This window comes from Halictus rubicundus, chromosome 9, assembly GCF_050948215.1.
Source record: "Halictus rubicundus isolate RS-2024b chromosome 9, iyHalRubi1_principal, whole genome shotgun sequence".
NCBI lineage: Eukaryota > Metazoa > Arthropoda > Insecta > Hymenoptera > Halictidae > Halictus > Halictus rubicundus.
Genome location: NC_135157.1, coordinates 13,551,967 through 13,572,127, shown reverse-complemented (window position 1 = coordinate 13,572,127; position 20,161 = coordinate 13,551,967). Strand labels below are relative to the sequence as shown.

Genomic DNA, 20,161 nt, shown 5'->3' with positions numbered 1-20,161 from the left:
ATACGTAGATAAAATAGAACTGAAAACATTTCTAGACGATAGATACATGTGCAATGATCGTTTTCGGTTGTTCTTTTCTTTTTTGTTCTTCTTCTTTATAGTTCAACAACACTCGTCGTCGAATATCACGCGAATCGTGTCTCGTAAATAAATAAAAATCTCCATTATAAGACTCGTCGGAATGTTTTTTGCGCTTTTTAAATATTCTTTTTTTTTTCGCCTGTGAAACTGTCGCCTTCTAAATAGCTCGATTAGTCTTTCTTTTTGTATATGCTCTTCATGCACCGCGATTAACGCATTGGAATCGCGGTCTTTAAACGGCCTTACAAGCGGGATGAACAACAGTCTAAACACATCCGGAGTAAAATAGTACACGTACAATAAAAATCCAAGTTCTAACTGTTTTGAGTCTGACGTGCCGTCCCATCGGACTTCCTCTACGTTCTTCGGCGAGAACCTACAAGATTAACTGTCTCCTTTCGTTTTCTCTATCATCAAGCGACGCGTGAAACTCTGAACATTGTTTATCGATTGTACACGTTCTCTTCTATTTCGTTTCTCTGTGGATTTTCCCGATTCTCGAAAACATGGAAACACGACCTGGAAACGCGGAATACCTAGCGGCTCGAAACACGAAAAGGTTTCGACAGATTAGTCGAACGATCCAACGTTAAAAACAAACGTTGTCATTCGTTAGAAATTGCACTGTCCAGATTCTTGTAGACTTTCGTGCGCTAATTTTGAAAACATGGCATTTTTCTATTTGTTTTTTTGTTTTTAGAAAACATAAATGTACTACAATCAGGAACATACTTCAGGAATTGTTTGAAATTGGGAATGACGTCGAAAGGGGAGTTTCAAACTCGTATTCATTGCATGCAAATCTAAAAGGATTGGAACACATGGAAAATTGGAAAATTCATCGGACGATGCGATTTTGTATCTCGATGCAAAGATGGAGACCAACAATGATGTTTCCTCGGATTCTTAAACAGTCTCGAGCGGTCAAAAATACAATATTGCTTGAAAACAATTATTAGTCCCGTTTAGGGGTGTCAAAGTTTGCAACGAAGGACCTGTAAACGCTTCTTCGGCAGAATCGCGTTTCTTCATGTTTCAGTCCACTGTGTACCGGCCACAATCGCAGAGTCTAGCGTGAACAGAAGGGGTGCGATTCATACAGGAGCTTCGGTGTATTAAAAATGCCTATATGCGCTATTTAGTATCGTCATCGCGTTACTTTACACGTGTAGGGGCTAGTGTTCCTCATTTTTTTTTTGGACTTTCTCGTTTTCTCCTCTTATTTTCTCTTTTTTTTTGTCTCGTTTATAGATCATTATACAAGAGAAACAAAACACAGTGTATTTAGTTTGCGTTTGGACGTTCAATTGCTTTTTCTTTATTCGCACGGTGATGCGGTCTTTTTCAGTCGTCGTTGGCCATTGTCTTTCTAAGTATTGCTTTACGTGAAACATTGTCTTTTCTCTCGCATACCTCTCTCTCTCTCTCTCTCTCTCTCTCTCTCTCTTTCTCTCTTTCTCTCTCTAGTTTTTTTGTCCTTTTCATTTTTGTTCTGTTTAAAGGAACACAAACTCCGCCGTGCTGTGTTTCTCGATCGCGGCGGGCGTATCGTTGAAACGCGAAGAGAATCTTTCAGGAGGCATTCCCTGCCTCTCATCGATCGTGAACGAGTCTACTCGATGATTAGGCAGCGCGGCAGATGTTCACGTAAATAGTTGAATAATTCCTGAGACGTTCCTGGACAGTTGGTTAGTTCGAGCTCGTGCAAATGCCGGAGCTGTATCAGCCTGGACAATTCGCTGCTCGTGAGCATTGGGCAACCTGGAAAACAAAATTTTCTTCACTGAAGAGAAACGCAAGGGAACGAGCCAGCATAATTCTCGCACATTAATTACATCATAACACGAGTAAATCAGAGATTAACGGTGGATTTCTCACTTGCAAAAGGTCTACGTGTTTAGTAACGCGATATAAATTTCCACCGTGCCGGCGGCACGAGATAAGCCTGTGAAATTTACGAGCCCGACTTATCTCCGGAACATGAAGTTCCATAAAATGGAATTTATACGGAACTTATCACGCTGAAAATATTATTTCTTCAATTTAATACTTGGCAAGAATGGACAGTCACCGAATGCTTGTATTAAATCATTTAAGACGTAATTTTATGAGACAATAAGCAGAAATAGCAAGCGGTGGTCGGGCTCGTCGGGCAAATCTAGTCCAACAGCACCCATCGATACACAAATTGATTTTTACTTGTAAAAGGAATATATTTTCAATGTATTTTTGTACAAGGATCACCTTGCGGCGGTCACAATTCCTTTTGTGCCACCTTTTACACTTCGATCAACGTATAGGACAAGCCCTACCTGCCAAGGAGAGTACTTGTAAGGATTTCATGCCGCACAAGTGCTGGAGACTCAAGTCTTTAAGTTGCGAGCACCATCTCAAGAACAATGCGCTCAGTGATACCATTGTGGAGATGTAACCCACGCCTATGTCCGTGATGTGGACACATCTACACAGACAAAAGAACATTATTTATAGCATATTCATTTCTCCATATAATTCCGCATACATGAAGTGCACAATGTGAAATTGGACTGTCAAATTTCTGTTTCTATTGCAGTTCCGAGTTCGCTAATCGTTCCGCGGGCACGCTTCGTTAACGTCTGACTCCCAGACAAATTGGCACGGATATCCGACGACAATATGTCGCGCGGTCGACACGTTAACCGATCAGGACTAGTTCCAACATGTTCGGAGCCCGGTATATCATCGTGCCGAGCACTCAATCGGTCGCCTAAGCAGATTATACGTAAGTCTGTCTCCTTAGGCGTCTCGAGGAGCCTTGCTAGGTGAATCACTTATTGCGTAATGACCGATCCTAAATAGAATGCTCGTTAGTGCGCTCAGTATTTGGACCATGAATGAAGCGATCGAGCGGATCGTACGGTTTCCACTGTGATAAAACCCCGGCCGGCTAAACCGGATTTATTAGCCTGATCGGGAATGTCATCCGAGCGTTTACAACATCATTTCCTATAACTTTGCAGCTAGTTCAAGTATGCGACTCTGAATGAAGTTTCTTTCGTGTTAAAATTCTGTTCCTGTTAAATTATCTTTAATCGTCTTTAAGTAATCAATTAAGGAAAAGATATGGTGTAAAATTTTGTCGTTGAATAGGGTCCGGCTAGCGCGTCTGTCTAAGACACGCCGTTTCCACTTGGTTCAAATGATTTCTTCTGTGAAAATTGTTCGAAAGAATGATTTTAATTCAAGGGAATAGAAATGGGTGAATTTCTTACGAAGAAGACAGATTTTGTAGATCAACCTAATGAAACGTTCGCGCTCCGTTATTTCTCGGCCCTTACCTGTCCAACGTAAGCTCTTCCAAGTGATTCAAATCACAGGCAATATATTCTAAGGCTGCGTCAGTAATCCTTGAGCACCAACTCAGATCTAAGGAACGAAGTCTTGGCAAGTTTTCCGCGATCAACTCAACACCGTCGTCCGTTACTTTGCTGCACCCTGACAGCGACAGCACCGTCAGATTCGGCAAGGAATGCACTGGAAAAGAGGAAATATTGTTTCTATTATTACGCGACTTTGACATCTTCCGACACCGCGACGATTCCAAGTACCTACGCATGAAAAATGCAAGTTACTGTATTTACAAAGGACTGTATTTTCAGACTGCACAAGTTCAGTCAAGCAGAAAAAGATTATCGATCGTACGAATAGAATATTAATTTGCAAATACGGTCCATATCTCTGCGATGGTCTTATATTCTATAGATCTCATAGACTTTGCCTTTATTTGCAATGGAATTTGATAAAGCTGCTATTTTTATTTTAACACTGTCCGCTATGCCAGTCACGCGTGACTGACATATATTCTAGTCTGAAGCTAAAAATAAGATTCGCATAACTTGAGCATAGCCAGAACAATTGAAACAATAATTTTAGTTTGCGCAATTTCCGTTTCAGAATGGCGGTAATTTTACAGAGCTCTAACCAGAGAAACTAAATTTTAAGAGATAACATGTATTTGTGTGAACCACGGTTCAGCTTTACGACGCGTTGCGAATCGTATTTCGGTGGTCGCATGTATTTATGCGTATCAAGTTTCATGAAAATCTTTTCACTGTATAAATAACGGCAACCGGTCGTTGACCACCCACTCGCCCAGGAAATTAAGTCTAAACTATCGCTGACATCTAGAAAGCTAAATAAAGCCGTGTTCCTTAATTCTAAATTTATAATGGCCGGATGCGTGTGACACCTGACTCAATTTCACGCTATCATCGTCTCAGTATTTCTACCTGGACCGTCGTGGACGGTTGACGCAATTGTCTCGTTCACGCGAGTCTTTGCGTAACGTCTGACGTGTCTTCTTCCTGTTAGCGTGCTAACTGTCTTGCAAATATTCACCAAAAATTTACCACCAACAAAATCTCACAAGAAGAAAACCCCTTGATTTCCATCTAGATTTGATCAACGTTGTATTACACTGCGCGCGACGATTTTAAATAAATTTCCAATGGACTCTTGTTTAAAATAAAGTTGCTGACAATTAAGCCTTAGCTGATATACTGAAAATTTCTGTACACTAACTTCGTATTGTACTTTTTCAGATTATTTACCTGACAAAATTGAATTTAGGTTTTTTGGGAGGTCCTGGCATGATGGCTCGTAGTCCGTGTAAAGACTACCGTTTGAGGATTAAAAAGAAATTGGAATCGTCACGATGCGTGATGTTATCAGGGGGTACAATGAGTTGGCGGTGTGGACGGTTCAAACGGAGCTTACCAATGTTATGTACACCATGATTGGTAAGCTCCCAGCAGGATTGGAGCCTCAGAATGCTAAGGGCGCTGCTCTGCTTGGAGTTGAAGTAACCGAGGGCGGCGTCGGTGACATGGTAAGCTTGCAACGAGAACTCGTAGAGGCTCGGCAGCAATTGAGCGACAGCCCCGACGGCTTCATCGGCCACGTTAATGCAATCCGACAAGGAGAGCGATACTATTCTAGGTGTCAAGCAAGTCCACAGGCCAGCTTCCGTTATCTCGTTACAACCGGCTAATTCAAGCTCGAACAACGCCTAAAAATAAAGGGCCGTTTGAAAAATTTTCCGTCGTTCCTGTAATAGCGCCATGGATCTCGCGCGACCCCGGCAAAAATTTTGCAAGACATATACACGGGAAACCAGGGAAGTTCGTCAGATTCTAGATTCGAAATTATTACTTTTGGCAAAACAGGAATAGATAAGTTGTCAGATCGCTGACAAAAAGGTAATTATATCTTCCTCGACAAGCTATTGTTTGATCCACTTTGTGTATCATTTATCTCTATCGATTAAAGCAGCACGAACTTCGTTGGTTGCCTAATGAATAAATGATCTGTTCTGTGAGGTCACGCCTAGTCCATGAAAAGCTTGACAGCAATAGGATCCAGTTTATGTAAATAGAAACAGAATATACAAGGGAAGAGATTAGTAACAGTTCGTCTGCAAAATAATTGCAGATACGAAAGTTCTTGAACATAGTTCGGACATTTAAATCGCACAATACTTGGAGGTGATTTAGTAAATTTTTACAGAATTTAGTCAAATCCAAAAGTCCTGAATTGATAGTGTAAAAAGACAGCGAGTAGAGTTGAGTTTCCCTGCTTCGATCCTAATAAGATCGAAACGACATTTTTCTGCAAAATAGCAGAGGTCCGCTATCCATAAAGTTCGACCTCGCTTTCATAATTCCGCAGACCCTCGGTAGGATTTATTGGTTATTTGCAGCCTGTCGTTCGACGCATTATTTTCTAGCCCTGAAGCTCACTTGCAAATGATCTAAAAGAGCCTCGAGGCCCTTGTCGGTGACCGCGCAGCATCTCAGGGATAATGAATGGACGTTTCGTTGCGCGAGAGGAAATCCATGAATCAGTTCCGGAATATCCTCGTCGGCGGCGCCTAGAAGGACCAGCGACCGGAACCCTCTTCTGACCAAGGAAGCGTAGAGGCGGGTACGTGAGCTGGGCATCATGGTGCGCACTTCCCGGCACCTGACGACGGGCACCAAGCCTGCCCAAAGTCGTGGTCGCGCGTACAGTATGTCCCTCCATCTTGTGCACACCTGTAAACGCGTCAACAATCAGCAACTTACTTAGACATTAAAACTACTACTTGCAAATCTGCGCCCTTACGCTTAATTCAAGATCAACGTTTTCTAGAATCCACTGAAGTAAAAGCTTCATCGCACGGCAAGCATCATTGTGAGTTTTTTAATAAAAGAAGCACTCTTTACTCGACACAGTACCGAGGTGTCATCCTTTGCCTGTGAGAGTATAAATTAGTATAAACATCCGGTGGCTGTTCAATTGGAAGATCGTAGTCTTCGCGTACAGGGGGTTCTAAAAATACGAGACATCTTCGGATAATCGATCTTGTGTGTTAAGATATTAAAAGCAAGCTATTCACGCGTGCATTATATTACTAAATAATTTGTATCCCATTAATTCATTCTCCTTCTATTTAAGTACGGATGAAGAGAGATCAATAAAGTATAGCGATTTGATGCAACTAGGATTCATCTCGTTATCCGCGAACGTTGGGCTGAGCTTCTCCCGCAAGATAAGAGTCGAACGTGTATAAGTCGTATTAGGATTTTAGCAAGTTTCGCCAGGAACTTCCGGGACTTTTCTAGCTCTACAGTATCATTAAGCCGAGTCATAAACAGAGCCATAAACAATCGCAGTCGACGCGGGCGCATAGCGCAGCGAATCCTCCCCCGCCGCTTTGATTTATTTCTGACATGAGGAATTACCTTCTTCTCAAGGAGAATTACGCAAGACAAAGATAGCCGGGTTCTCTGGACATAAACCATATCCGTGACAAATTCTGCACTCTCGTCATTTATTCAAGATGATCCGTGCTAAAGTGAACACGTCTTTAGATTATAATACGCGCATTCTCTTTCGAATAGTTGGGACACCACACGGATGTTTATAATATATTCATTCTCTCGTTGACTATATCTCTGTATGCATTTTGACACTAATGTATAGCACCGTACCGTTCTCCCTGTTCATACGCGTAGGTAACTAGTAATTACACGGAACACCGACTTGTAATATTAAAGTTAACATGCAGAAATTAAGGAATTAAAATTGTACCGTAGCGCACGGTTAAATTTACTAGAGTTAGCCCCAACACTCTTGAGTTCGGAGAAGCTAAGAAAAACTACACATGGTTTAAAGAAAATTTGATTTTCAATAATTGTCGTCTTACCTTTACAATACTAGCAGCAATGGATGGTTGAGATTCTTCCGATTAAAATGAGTCCAAACACGAGGTATCTAAGCCTTAATTATGTACTTCCGGTCCGGCACGCTCACGAGCTGCCGACGCCCGAGTTGTTACCCCCACTACCACGCGCCGGCTCGCACAAGCGCGAGAGGGGGATACTCGTACTCCCCTCTCGCGCTCGTGCGACTCGAGCGCCGACAGCTCGTGAGCGATCGGTTGCCCAGGCCCGAATACTTGAACCGATAAAAGTGGTCCGATTTGCGTCGTGTTTGGACTCGTTTTAACCGGTAGAATCTCGGCTATCCACTGGTACCGAAATTGCGAAGGTAAGACAACGATTACGGGAAATAAAATTTCCTCTGTAGCATGTTCAGAGTTCTCGACTCGGTTCTTGGGAAAAGGGGGGTGTGCTGCCCGCGAGAATTCAACCGCAGTCTCCTGAACCGATTGTAAATTGAACCGTGCACTGTAACGGTTGTCGTCGCATCGCAGCATGGACCTGGGCCAAAGTTCGCCTCTCGATCGCGTTGAAGTAGAGGAAAAATTTGCCGAGGAAGTGGTCGTCCTGCATCAGCTGCTCCCACGAGACGGGCCGAACGTATCCGCCGGTTCCTCCGCTGGCCAGTGGGACGTTCTTCGAGCGGTTCCTGGATATCCGTCCCCGTGTCGGCGTGCTGTTGCTCATCGACGTCGGCACGCTCCGGCTCGGCTTTTCCGGGGTTGCGTTCGCATTGTTCGCGCTCTGCAGAGTCATGTAGGCCACACCGGCGTTCCCGCAGAACACGTTCGTAACACGGTCCATGACGCTGGCCTTTCCCGCACCTGAGAACAGATTTCCTCGGTTCGTTCACTTCGATTCGAGTCGAGTCGAGACGAGACGATTCGATTGCGCAACAAAGGGGGACGCCGCGTTGCGGACGTTCTGCTTAAGGGGAGGGTTTCGTTAGCTGTTACCGCCTCCGGGGGCCGTTCGTGCTCCACGTGCCACCTGCAACGCTGCCCAGCACATACTTTCTGTTCCAATAACCAGTAGCCGACTCCCATTTTCCTGCGCCGAATACCAATCTGACAACCGTGCTGCCTCCCGTCCCTACCACTGCGGATCTTTACGCGTTCATGGACCGCAGAATATTTCCACGATACAAGGAAACATTCACGTGCAACGTAAATGAAGTTCGACGCGATTAAAGATACCATTTATCATTTAACTTATCGTTCGTGCGAGCTCAACACATTATCTACCGGCGATTAGTTCAGAATTTTTTTAAGTCCACGGTTAAAGATTTTTTAACCCTTAGCACTCGATTGGCGACTATAAGGCGCCACTAAAAATTGTTGTATCATTAGTCAAAATATTTTTTACATTATTAAACAGTATTGTAAGAGTAAATCGCGCCATTTTGGTATGAATAACGTGAAAAAAGAAATATATGGAAGGGAGATATTCTGGGTCGGGTCAAAATGTGTATCATTTTAGAGTTAAAATATCTTCGAGTGCAAAATGTTAAAATAGCTTCGAGTGCAAAGGGTTAATAGATCTTTCAACAGCAACGGCAATTTTAAACGAGTCACCACCGGTATAGTAATCTAAGAATTTCGTTCGAGACTGTTGTGTGAACAATGAATTCATAAAATCCGTCTAACGGTAAGAGATATGTTGTACTGTTTGCAATTAATTTGAAAAAATTAAATATTCATTTTCAATATATTTATTCAGCTTCAATGTGAACAGTGTCATGAGGAAACACGTGGCACATCCGAGACGCCTTTCTCAGCCAAAGGGTTAACACTTAGACGTGGAATTTTAGACTGAAAAATGCACAATGGAGCATCCTATAATGAAACATGAATCTGCCATAGACCGTTTTCCAAAAGGAGTAGAATCGACGAGGAGTAAATTAAATTTTCTGACCTGAAAATTCTCTCTGAAGATTCTCTCAGATAAATAATATAAAAATATATAACATTGCAACTTTAACTATCAAGTTAAATTAAACTTCTTTCTCATTGGTCTCGTAATCAAGTTTCCACCGAAGTGCTTGATCTACTATAGTATCATTCTATATATAATCTCGAAAGGCAGAAATAACCAGGGTGTTTTATTTAAAATTCCCTCAAAGTGAACTGACGTCATCACACTGCAAAGAGATATTGATTCAGAGTGGTTGGAAAGACGATTCATTTGTCCACGTTAATTTCTTGGGACATTAAGTTATAAACAAATCTCGAGAGTACCAAAATAGCGAGGGCACCGAGAAACGAAATATTTTTGAATGGCGCGTGGTTTAAAATGTGCATTCAAATGCAGATTTGCTGGTATGAAACTCGGGATAATACCTCGTCATCCGCCCGTAACGTGTTGACACGTTGACTGCCGTTGTGGTCACCGATGACCGGCAGTCGACTTGTCACTGACGCCGCGGGGGTCGTCGGTGACCGACGGCAATGAAATCATAATTGCAACAATCGATGCGAGCAAACGGGAGGGATACTTCGTGTGCCGGTTTACCGAAGACACTGAAGCGTCCTATCCCGGTTAATGAATAAAATGCCATACTAATGAATACAATAGTGTCGTAATACGACGTTGATTCAGCGTCGTTTCAGAATATTTGATCAGTGGACTGGGGATTTTTGTGCAAAATAAAAATGTCTTGTATCAGACTGGAGCCAAGTAAAAGGTTCATTTTTTAAATAATTTTAGTGGGTTAAAAACGACACGGTGTGTCTAGATTCTCTCAACTTTTACACTATTTTCAATTCCACGGTGCGCGCCGCCGGTTTCGTTGAGGTTCGACGAAGAAAAAAAATGGTTGCGATAAAGAGATGGACAAGAAATAGAGGCGCACTCGGAGCCAAATAGGACGTACAGGTCGAAAATAAAACGAGAATAACTGCTGCATCTTCGCCGAGTTTACCTTTGCGGAAACGCCTTTAGAGCCGCACTCGCCAATACGGCTGTGCATCGTATGCTACTCGGAAAATCGGTCTTTAATGGATCGTAAAGGATGCTATTCTCATAATAGGCGCTAATACGGCAATCCTGCACAATACAAGTGGGCCGGAACGATGGCACGGAAACGAAGAAAAAAGTAGAAAAGTACTCGTCGCCTGTATCTGTACCCGTTTATTTGTTTTCTCACCTGGCAGAAAATTGTTTTATGCAACGATTCCGTCGGAACGCGTGTAATCGCGTAATTTACGATCAGTAGCGTCAGAATCTCCGTCGGAAGACGGATCGGTATAGTACGCTACACGTCGAGTCAGTTTCGAGGAATCTCACTTTTAGCGTGTCACACTTTTAATAGAATATGTTCGTCCGTACAGGTCGTCACGTTTATCCAAGTAGTGGAAAACACTCGAAACTGTGTGAACGGCGTCGTAGATGCGCCGAGCAATTAAACACAACATGCCCAACTAGTTCTTTCGAAAGGCGAGCTCGCACACTAGTTACTCCAAAAGGTAATGTTCTTCAGATTAGTATGTCCTTCGGTATACGTATATATATATAACGTAATATTTAATGATTATAGCCAGCACCGCGAGCTTCGTGGAACGTGAACCGAAAACGAGGACACTCGTCGACAGTCTTTTAATGTTTCAAGTGTGCAGAACGAGAGAGCTCGTAGGCCCATCCATTAAACGCTACTATCGGTTCACGAGGCAAAATAAACGATAGAAAAATGAAGTTCACCAGACCGACGGTACAATACGGATCTTCCATCGCCGTGCAGATCGCGAACGTTATCGAGGATCGGGAATGACCCAGCTTCGGTGTTTGCACGATCGTTGCGCGCTTCGCCGTCGTGCGACCGGCGAAAAGATAAAAGATTCGATCAATCGTACGTATTACTCGCCCAAGAACCGTGCGGAGTCAGTGTTGCCAAGGTTTATCACAAAACTTTACCTACCGACAGGCGGTTCAACCCTCGTGTGCTCCTCGGGTCGAAATTGCAGAGAGAATACTAAAATTTTGCAGCATTTTTATGTGGACTTGCATTGAAAATTTAGAAAGTACGATTTGTAGATCCGTATGAATTATACATAGTCTGAGAATTTCATCAAAATCGGTCGCAATGAGCTACAGATGTTTCGAAATGATCACATAGGGGGAAATTCCCCGAAGGTCAGAATTCTGCGACTTTCACCCTTAAGCTTTAAACGTTTGTAGTTCATTGCAACGATGACCGATTTAGAATATGTATGATCGATACAGATGTACAAAACGCACTTTTCAAATTTTTCATATGAGCCCGCACAAAAAAGTTGCAAAATACAATTTTTAGTACTTTCTTTGGAATTTTAATCAGACATTTTCGTCGCATTATGTAGCGATCCGATTGTTCCGACTTCTTAAAAAAATTCAAGTAGTACAGACCGATATTGACAAAGTTATGCGATTTTTAAGAGCGTCCGAATATTGGTGGGAGTCTCTGTAGCTACGCCAAGGATTCCAGGATAAGACCTCGTCAAATTGTGTTTCACGCTTCAAATAAATTGGTAGTGTTTTACCATAATTCTAGAATTTCCAGGAGCACCTTCTCCAACGCGAACAGGGAGGAATTTGTTGAGTACCGACTTGCATTCGTTTCCCTCGAGGTTGTAGATCTCGAGGCAGCATCGGAGCCAGGATACTAACTCGGAGCCAAGATGTAGTGATGGATTTCTATTTTACTGGTGATGGATCGCGTTTTGCCGTACAGAGACTGCCGGTACCCTTTGTTTCCTAACGGGGGTTCGGGTTCGCTTGCGTTCAGAATGGAAATATTTATGGAGTCGGAATAGCTTCGAGTGTAAACGAACAAACGGTTAAAATTACCATGATGGAAGGGAGTATAGTGGGTTCGCGTGGTTCGGCAAACAGAGAACGGTCGAATAATACGTTCGACGAGGGCTGAAAAGGTGCGCAACATTGAAATTTCGGATCGGTGCACAAGGTGCGCAAACGAATGCTCCACTAAAAAGTTATTTATTCCAGGGGGGAGGAGGGGAGTAGGTGGTGACCGATGTCTACGGGCATTCGGTGGCCATTTTCGAGCGAGCAGAGCCGGCCAAAGCGGAAAGAGCTTCGATAATCAGCGCGACGACACGGAACGAATGATTAATTGTCCTCTCCGGATCCATCGAGCGATTTTATCAGCCCCTCTACAAGCTGGCTAGCTTCCAGCCACCGGCGGCGATCGGCCGTTTCACGCATTTAAATAAATCCCCCTCTCGCCCGCCATCAGCGTTTCGTCGAGAGCAACGCGTTCACCGGAGCCTTTTGTTTTCTAAGTCGCGGCGCGCGCCGGTTCGCAGTGTGTACATTCGGTTCGGATCGGTTTCTCTTTCTCTGTCTCGGGGCCGGAGCCGAGCCGAGCCGAGCCGAGACAAATGTCGATTCACCGAGTGTTTCCGCTTCGCAAATTGCTGACGCGTTTCCGTAAACCGATACGAGCCCGGCGTGTACACCGCCGCGAGAGCCGACAATGGCCGGACTCCCGCGAACAGGGAACTCTCGGGAATTACCCCTATTGTTCGAACGCTGGAACTCTCTTCGCGCCGACGTTCGAAAATATTTGTTCGACTTTTATTGCCGATAATTATGCGAACGGGGATCATCCGCCAGCAAAGACCGTTCTACCGGGCGAACGAAACGTCTCTTACGGAAATCTTTTAACCTTCTGCGGGCCAAATACGCGCTGCTGATTATCCGACTCCCAAAAATGTTGTGCTTCCCTGGGGAGATTCCTCAGGTGATTCGAAGTAACTTTTTCCTTTGCGAAAATCTTCTCCGCCGCTCTGTTTTCGAGTTATTAACGAAAAACGCGGACCAATCAGCGCGCGGTTACAGTGGGCGGATCCGGCGCGGGGGCAGGACCCGCTGAGCGGGGCGTTGACATTGGCCGAGCCGGAGTTTCGTCTGCTCTAGCCGCGCTCTGATTGGTCCGCGTTTTTCGTTAATAACTCCTTAACGAAGGCCCGGAGAACTTTTTCGCAAAGGAAAAAGTTACTTCGAATGACCTCAGGAATCTCCTCGAGGAGGTACAATATTTTTGGGACAGCCTGTATAGTTTCTTCATATCTTTTATATTCCAGTGATACTGGATCTCCTGTATTCTTATAGCTCGTTTCTACATCGCTCTTCCATTCTACTTTCTCGATATAGGAGCAACACCGTCTTTCTTTCGGCGATTAGGCTGGAGAGGCTGAATTGTGCTTCGTCTTAGGAGAAATTCTAAAGAGAAAGATGCGAGGACGTAAAAATAAAATCCTCGAGGATGGACTAGAAGACGAACCATGTCGAAGAACGTTAAATATAGCCACTGACCAACGCGCGTTCCCTCGAAGGTGTGCAATAAGAGGAACAACTTACGGGAATGAGATTATAGTTCACTTGATTGATGGGAGCGCGCAGCGAGGAGAAAAAGTAACGCGAAAAATGGCAAGAAAATTTCCGCGTTTGTTGGCAACCGCGCGATCGTCGTCCCTTTGATCGCCTCGAGGGATAACGAAGACTAACGTCGACAAGCAAACACCCGTTCTGTAAGGTATCCGGTGTAGTCGGTGACGCGGTTGAAAAGTAAGCGAAATAACAATCTCGAACATTCCACTGTAGATTTCGTCTACTTCTGTCAATTTCATGAACGTTGTCGACGGTAAGGTATTATTTGTTCACCGCGATAATTCGGCGGACAGCGACGAGTGATAATAGCATGTACACACGCGAAACAGATAATACGATATAAGTAGAAACGGTCAGTCATAAACAGACGTATCGGACAATCCTGCTCAAAGTTCGCGAGCTTGAAATTTCCGAAAACACAATGTTCCATGAGAATAAATATCGTTCCATATTTTATCATATATTCTGGTCATTCTCGAAGTGCACCACTAATTGGGATCAGCATGAATCAGAATTAGCTGAATTACAGAATGTTTTCTTGCCATCAATAGCGTCCTTGCGAAAATAAAATAATGCAAAATTGAATGAGCGTTTACAAGAAAAGAATTTTTTAAAAATGTTTCCAAAAATGTCGCATTATTAAATGATTGTTTCTCTTATATTTGCAGTTAATAAGTCTGCTTATTAACAGCTAAATTTATATTGGTTATACAAATTCAGCCCTCGTTTAAACTCAAATCCGCCGTATCGAGGATTGATTAATTATTCCCAGGCTGCGATGAAATATTTTTCTAACAAATAAATTTAATTTTCCGAGCGATTCAGGATTGACTATTTTCGACAATAACACAAATTCGCGAAGAAAGGAATGAATTTGTACCTCTGATCGATCAGAGAAGAAGCTACCATAATAGGTTTAGATAAAAGTCGCATTAGCAACTGTGCAACGATGCTTGTCGAAGGGGGGAAAAAGGGAGGGATCAATCAAGTTTTTTTATCGCGATCGTCCTAAATCGCGCGAACGGTGATCCGAGGCGGAAGTGAGGATTGTCCGGGTCAGGCTCGAAAACAGATCGCGTGATTTCGCGCACAACGAAGGCGGGAAACGCGGGCCTCGGAGGGAAAGAGGGCGAAGGGCTCGGCGATACTTCGATTCATTCCAGTTTCCACGTTTCCACGTGCACGGGGGGACGAACGATATCGATTCTACTGCAGTTCGGATTGCGACTGAAGCCACCCGGTAGCCACTTAAACGCCGCCGAAAATCTCTGAGGCGACGGGGACACGTTTCGAGGGCTCGCCATGGTCGTTCAGCGACGTTCAATAATTCGGGCGAGTTTGTAACAATAAACGAGACAGCTTCGCACTTTTTACCCGTCTTTTATCTCACTCGGTGTGAAATGGCTCCAAAGAGTATGGTGGTTTCGCAGCTTGTTCTGTGTTAATACGTTTCAGTGCAACATAGACAGAATGTACTATATGTATACAGTGTTTACTCGATATATGTCCAAGACACAGGTCTAGCCAGGGACATATATCGGCCAGGAGATATTTTGATCCACACCGAACGTGGAAAAGGACAGCGAAGCTCTAGAGGCCTCGGTTCATGGCCTTGGGACTCTTATCGGCTAGGCATTTGTGACATACACAGAGTAAACACTGTACTTCCATCCTATCATTAGTAGATTTTTAAATAAAAATTGTCTGCCTCGATTAGACGAGACAGGAGAGGAGACCAATAGAAGTATCTCTCCTTCTGTAATGACCAGATTGCGAATTTTTATGCAAAATAAAACTTGTCTGCATTAATTGCAACACACAACATGGATCTCTTCGCCATTTTTATTTTGCATAGAGATTCGCTGCCTAGTGAAATGAACACGAAGACGTGGACATTCTAAAATCATTTTCATCTTTCTGCCGTTTCAAATCTCGTCGAACCACTTTCGTCGTGAATGCATAAAATCCGCAGTGTAATCATTAGCGTATTATTAGGTTGTCGTGCGTTTAATATAGTTAGATACCGCGAGCATGCACAAACAGCGTGATCACCTGCTCGTTGACGTTTCATAGCCACGCAATTTGCTTTCTTCAAAAACTGGGTTGAATTTGCATTGCGAGCATTAATCGAGAACGAAACGAACTTTTGGCAGAGCCTAATGTCACTCCTAGTGATGGTAATGGTAATAGTGATTTCTTGAATCTTTGCAACGCTTGCAATCTCGTTTTTACTTTGACGCAGAAAAGGAGGCAGTCGTTGTGGCAAGTTGTGTTGGACATCGGTGACCGAGTTCGTTAAATACACGACAGAGTGTCTTATCAGGCAAAGAGAAAGATGAGCAAACAGCCTGACGCTTAACTTGTTAAGATACGGATGGGGTGACAGAGTTGCGTTTCCACAGAAACGAATTCGTCGTTTCGATTGGTGGACCGTAGATCTTCGTGCAAACATCTATTTGCGTTTACTAAAAATTATGCCTCCCGCTAGAAGATCCATTAATACGTTTCGACGCAAGCTCGGACTATTTAAAAAAAGAAAATGGCACGGGTAAATGAAAGCTCGAGAAGAAATCAAAAGATAATGAACATATGATCATAATTTATGTATGTGCTCGTATTGCAGAATTGTACTAACCCTCATACCTAAGAAATAGTTGAATAATAGGACAATAATTCGCTCATTCTTGTTGTACACTTTAAACCAACAAAATATCATTCGTAGTGTCAGATTTTTAAAAAAATGTGTCTCACGCGCGCAGGCAGAAAGTGATTAATCAGTTTACAGTTTCCGTAAAAATAATAAAATATTCTCATTCAAACGTTCAAACATGAAATAAAAATATTTTCATTTTTTGCAATAATAATGGGCGAATTTTCACCCCAAGGAGGCGCGAGGATTAACACTAAACTTACCGAGCATTAACAGTGTCTGGTAAATATTGCCTTATAAAAATTGCGATCCTTTTATTGAGATTGTTCGTAATTTTGAATATAGTAAATGGTTGGACAAAGAAATTGATTCCACTATTCTCCATAAATGAGAATTATTCTAATTTCAGTAATTGTAAAATATAAAACCGGTCATTTGACCGTGGGAGGTTTAGTGTTAAACGCGCAGATTTCACTGAACTTTATAGAGTTTTTACGGTGCCGAGTTCCAGGAGACCGGAAATGTTACGGACACATAAAATCCAGCGACCGCGCAACGCGATCATGGTTGGCCGAAGTTCTCTGGTAGGGTTGCGAGTCTGTTTGTTTGCAGTATGGGAGAAGTGGATCGGCAAGCTCGGGCATATTAAAATCCTTCGAAATAATGCAGCGCAATAGAAACCGAGAGGGAAAAGTGTCGAGAATTTAAGTTAAACTGGGTTAGGTGTGGATTATGCATGAGTGCTGTTAGAGTCGGGTCAGGGCCGGATCGGATCCGCCCAAGCATAAGTTAGGCTTGAGTTTGATCAGAATTAAGATCATGCCGGTGTTCGGTCAGGCGTCGCTTCGGATTTCGCCAAGTACAGTGCGGAATCGAGTTAGAGGGTTCTTAGGCTTGGGTTTCATCGATTGAATCTGATTTCGAGGCAGGCCGGCCACGGACGCGCCGTTCGAAATTCGGTGAGATTAGAATTAGGATCCTGTTAGGGTTTCGAGCTGTGTAAGGACAAAACAGAGCCGGGGATTTGTCTTACGCTAATTGAATCTGACACGGGGCTGGGTTAGGTTCTGCTTCGAACCTACTCGGGTCGGAGTTAAGACCCGTACTTCGGTTTCGCTGCGTCCGAAAAGCGGCGTCTTAGGTTGATTACGAATTGCACAGGTAATCTCGACGATGTGCTACCTGGGTTTCGGTTCGACGTGCTTATGCTACCCCGTCCTGATATGCCATATGGAACAGTTGTCTCGTATCGGGGCGAGGAGCGCATTGATTTTTCTATATCAATTTTATTTTAAATAAATTACTTTATTTTGACCTGTTGCCTTAGACAATTTTATGAAAACCAGAATAAAGGACAAATTTATTTTACAGAATAATTTTTAATGTGAAGCGAAAGAAAAATGTTTCTACACGCGTAAAGATCCTCAGCTTGTTTTCATAAATGGAAATTAATTACGCCTCGACGCGATACTAGGTTGATTCGATTAGAATCAATACGAGCCACGTTGATTCGGTCAACTCAATATGATTCGGGCCGGGGCTGGACGTGATCTAAAAGTTGATGATTAACTGTGTTCAATCTGGGATAGAGTTAAATCCACACGTTACGGCCATTTTTAACTCCCGAATGCGGAATACGAGTGACCCAATTATGGTTGTTCCTACATTTATTTCTTTACGTAAGTATTCGTATAGTTGCTGTAAGCTGCGTAATTATACGCGAACGTACTATACGAGGTTCAAAGTACGCACACAAGTATGAACAACTAAAATTATCCTATAAATTACGCGCAGTGGAAATTGTGCGTTCAAAAGTGATTGATCGAATGATTTAAATCAAAGTTGAGCGCTATTAGTTACACCCAATATAAATTTACGTTAACACTAGAACCAGCAGAGGGGTTAAAATGTAAGAATTTATAAAACATACTGATTCGCTTATGTGCACGGTGGACGGTGGAACAAAAGTTAACGAAGATCCGGGGAAATACATTTTTATAATTCCTAACAAAAATTGTTTTTAAAAAAACGCAACGTGTGCTGATCTTTCGTTATGCGAAGAATGAAATAATTTGTTTACAACTATAGAAATGGCACGCGCTGTCCCGACGTCAGTACGCCTAGTCATTAAAATGAAAATTCTAGCGTCAATCTCCCAGTGCACTGTTGACAATAATTTAGAATGTTAATTCCAAAATTCGGATGAAAAAAAATCGAACGAATTAACAGTGGAACTACCAGAGGGGTTGAAACGACCCACTTCGGATTTCTAGTTCTACCGAAAGCAAACGTGTTGTTGTAGAAAACTGTAAAATCTGCTCATTCATTCTCATGCACAGTGGCAATAAAAAAGTTCAATTTTATAATTCACAACTTAAAATCGAACACGGTCGTTTTTCTCGCTCGGTAGTTCCAGCGTTCCTGGTAGATTGTTACTTGTAAACGATTGTCGTTCGGGTTACGTGCAAATAACTCGAATTAACACTGGAACAACGACAAGGGTTGAAATGACCCACTTCGGTGGTTCTTATCCGTAGAAAAGATTCGTGTGCAGAGTGCAGTTAGAAGTTAAAATATGGAAAAGTTCAATTCAATAATTCGCATGCTAAAATCGAATTCGGCAGTTCCAGTGTTCGACGATCAGCCCTTTGCACTCGAGTGGTGACTCTGAAGCACCACTAGAAATTGCATTGGCATTATTTCAAAGAAATTACAAAAACTATTACAACGTATTTGTCACATTACAAAATTTGTATTCGACAGATTACTGAACGTATTACATGTGGAAATCGGATCAGTTTCGTACGAATAAAATGAAAATATTCCAAGGACGGAAGAAAAATGGAGTTGCAAAGAGTGCAAAGGGTTAATCGCGAACGATTTCGATGCGGGTTACGTGTAAAATGGATCGACAATATTACCAACCATGGTGCTTGGACGCTTTGAGCCCCAGACCGTTGATTCTCTTGGTTAACTCGGCGCTGGCTCTTTCGACGACCCCCTGCGCTGATATCGAAGACATCTCTCAAGCGGTGGAGGCGCACTCCCTTTGTTCACCCTGGATTCGTAGTCAAGACGAGCACGGGTCCGCGTGGCCGTGGTTAAAGCGCCGCATATTCAAGCGGAAGAACGCACCGAGCCGAGGATCGTTTTCCCGTTTCTTTCCCTCGGGCCGTGTTCAGGGCATGCATCGATCCGATAATATCCGAGCGGCAGAAATCACAACAGCCCCGTGGTGGTGGTGGTGGTGGTGGTTGTGTCGACGCGCGCGACGCGACGTCCCGATATCGCGCACAAACGTGTCCCGGGGCCCGGGGTTATTCCGCGAAGAGGCGCATTCGATCGCTAATTTTCCACGGGGATATCGGGGGAACCTTCTAAATTTATCGCGCGCATCGCCGGGACGCGACGAGACGTACGACAAACGCAACCCTCCCGGCGCGTTGGGCTCTCTATGACGCGAATCGATGATGGAACGTTTCACTGGAGAGATCTATTTTCATCGCTGGCATGACTCTCGAACGATTAAACGGCGGGCCACGGGCGGGCGAGTGAATGAAGGACGCAACGCGGTGTACACGGGAGGTGTGCGACGAACAAGGGTGCTCGGGGAAAACAGGGGTTGCGTGAACCCTCCCCTACCGCGCGACAATTCCAGAATAATCTGGTCTCGCGCACCCGATATCCCGGGTTTATAGAATAGAAACTTGACCAGCTCACTGCGATACGTACGAACGAAGGAACGCCTCCACGGGGGAAATAGTACGCGGGCAATCGATAAGCGACCGTTGATCGGCTAACG

General features: G+C 43.5%; 1 protein-coding gene across 1 annotated transcript; it reads right to left on the bottom strand.

Moving 5' to 3' along the window:
- Positions 1 to 257: 257 nt before the first annotated feature.
- Positions 258 to 20,081, bottom strand: LOC143357025 (uncharacterized). Its single transcript, XM_076793168.1, has 7 exons — positions 19,285 to 20,081; positions 7,824 to 8,146; positions 5,859 to 6,152; positions 4,837 to 5,128; positions 3,399 to 3,594; positions 2,394 to 2,542; positions 258 to 1,842 (listed from the first exon to the last, which is right to left on the bottom strand). The coding sequence occupies exons 1-7, from the start codon at positions 19,379 to 19,381 to the stop codon at positions 1,694 to 1,696; spliced, it is 1,500 nt and encodes a 499-aa protein (XP_076649283.1). The 5' UTR covers positions 19,382 to 20,081; the 3' UTR covers positions 258 to 1,693.
- Between the last annotated feature and the right edge of the window lie 80 nt (positions 20,082 to 20,161).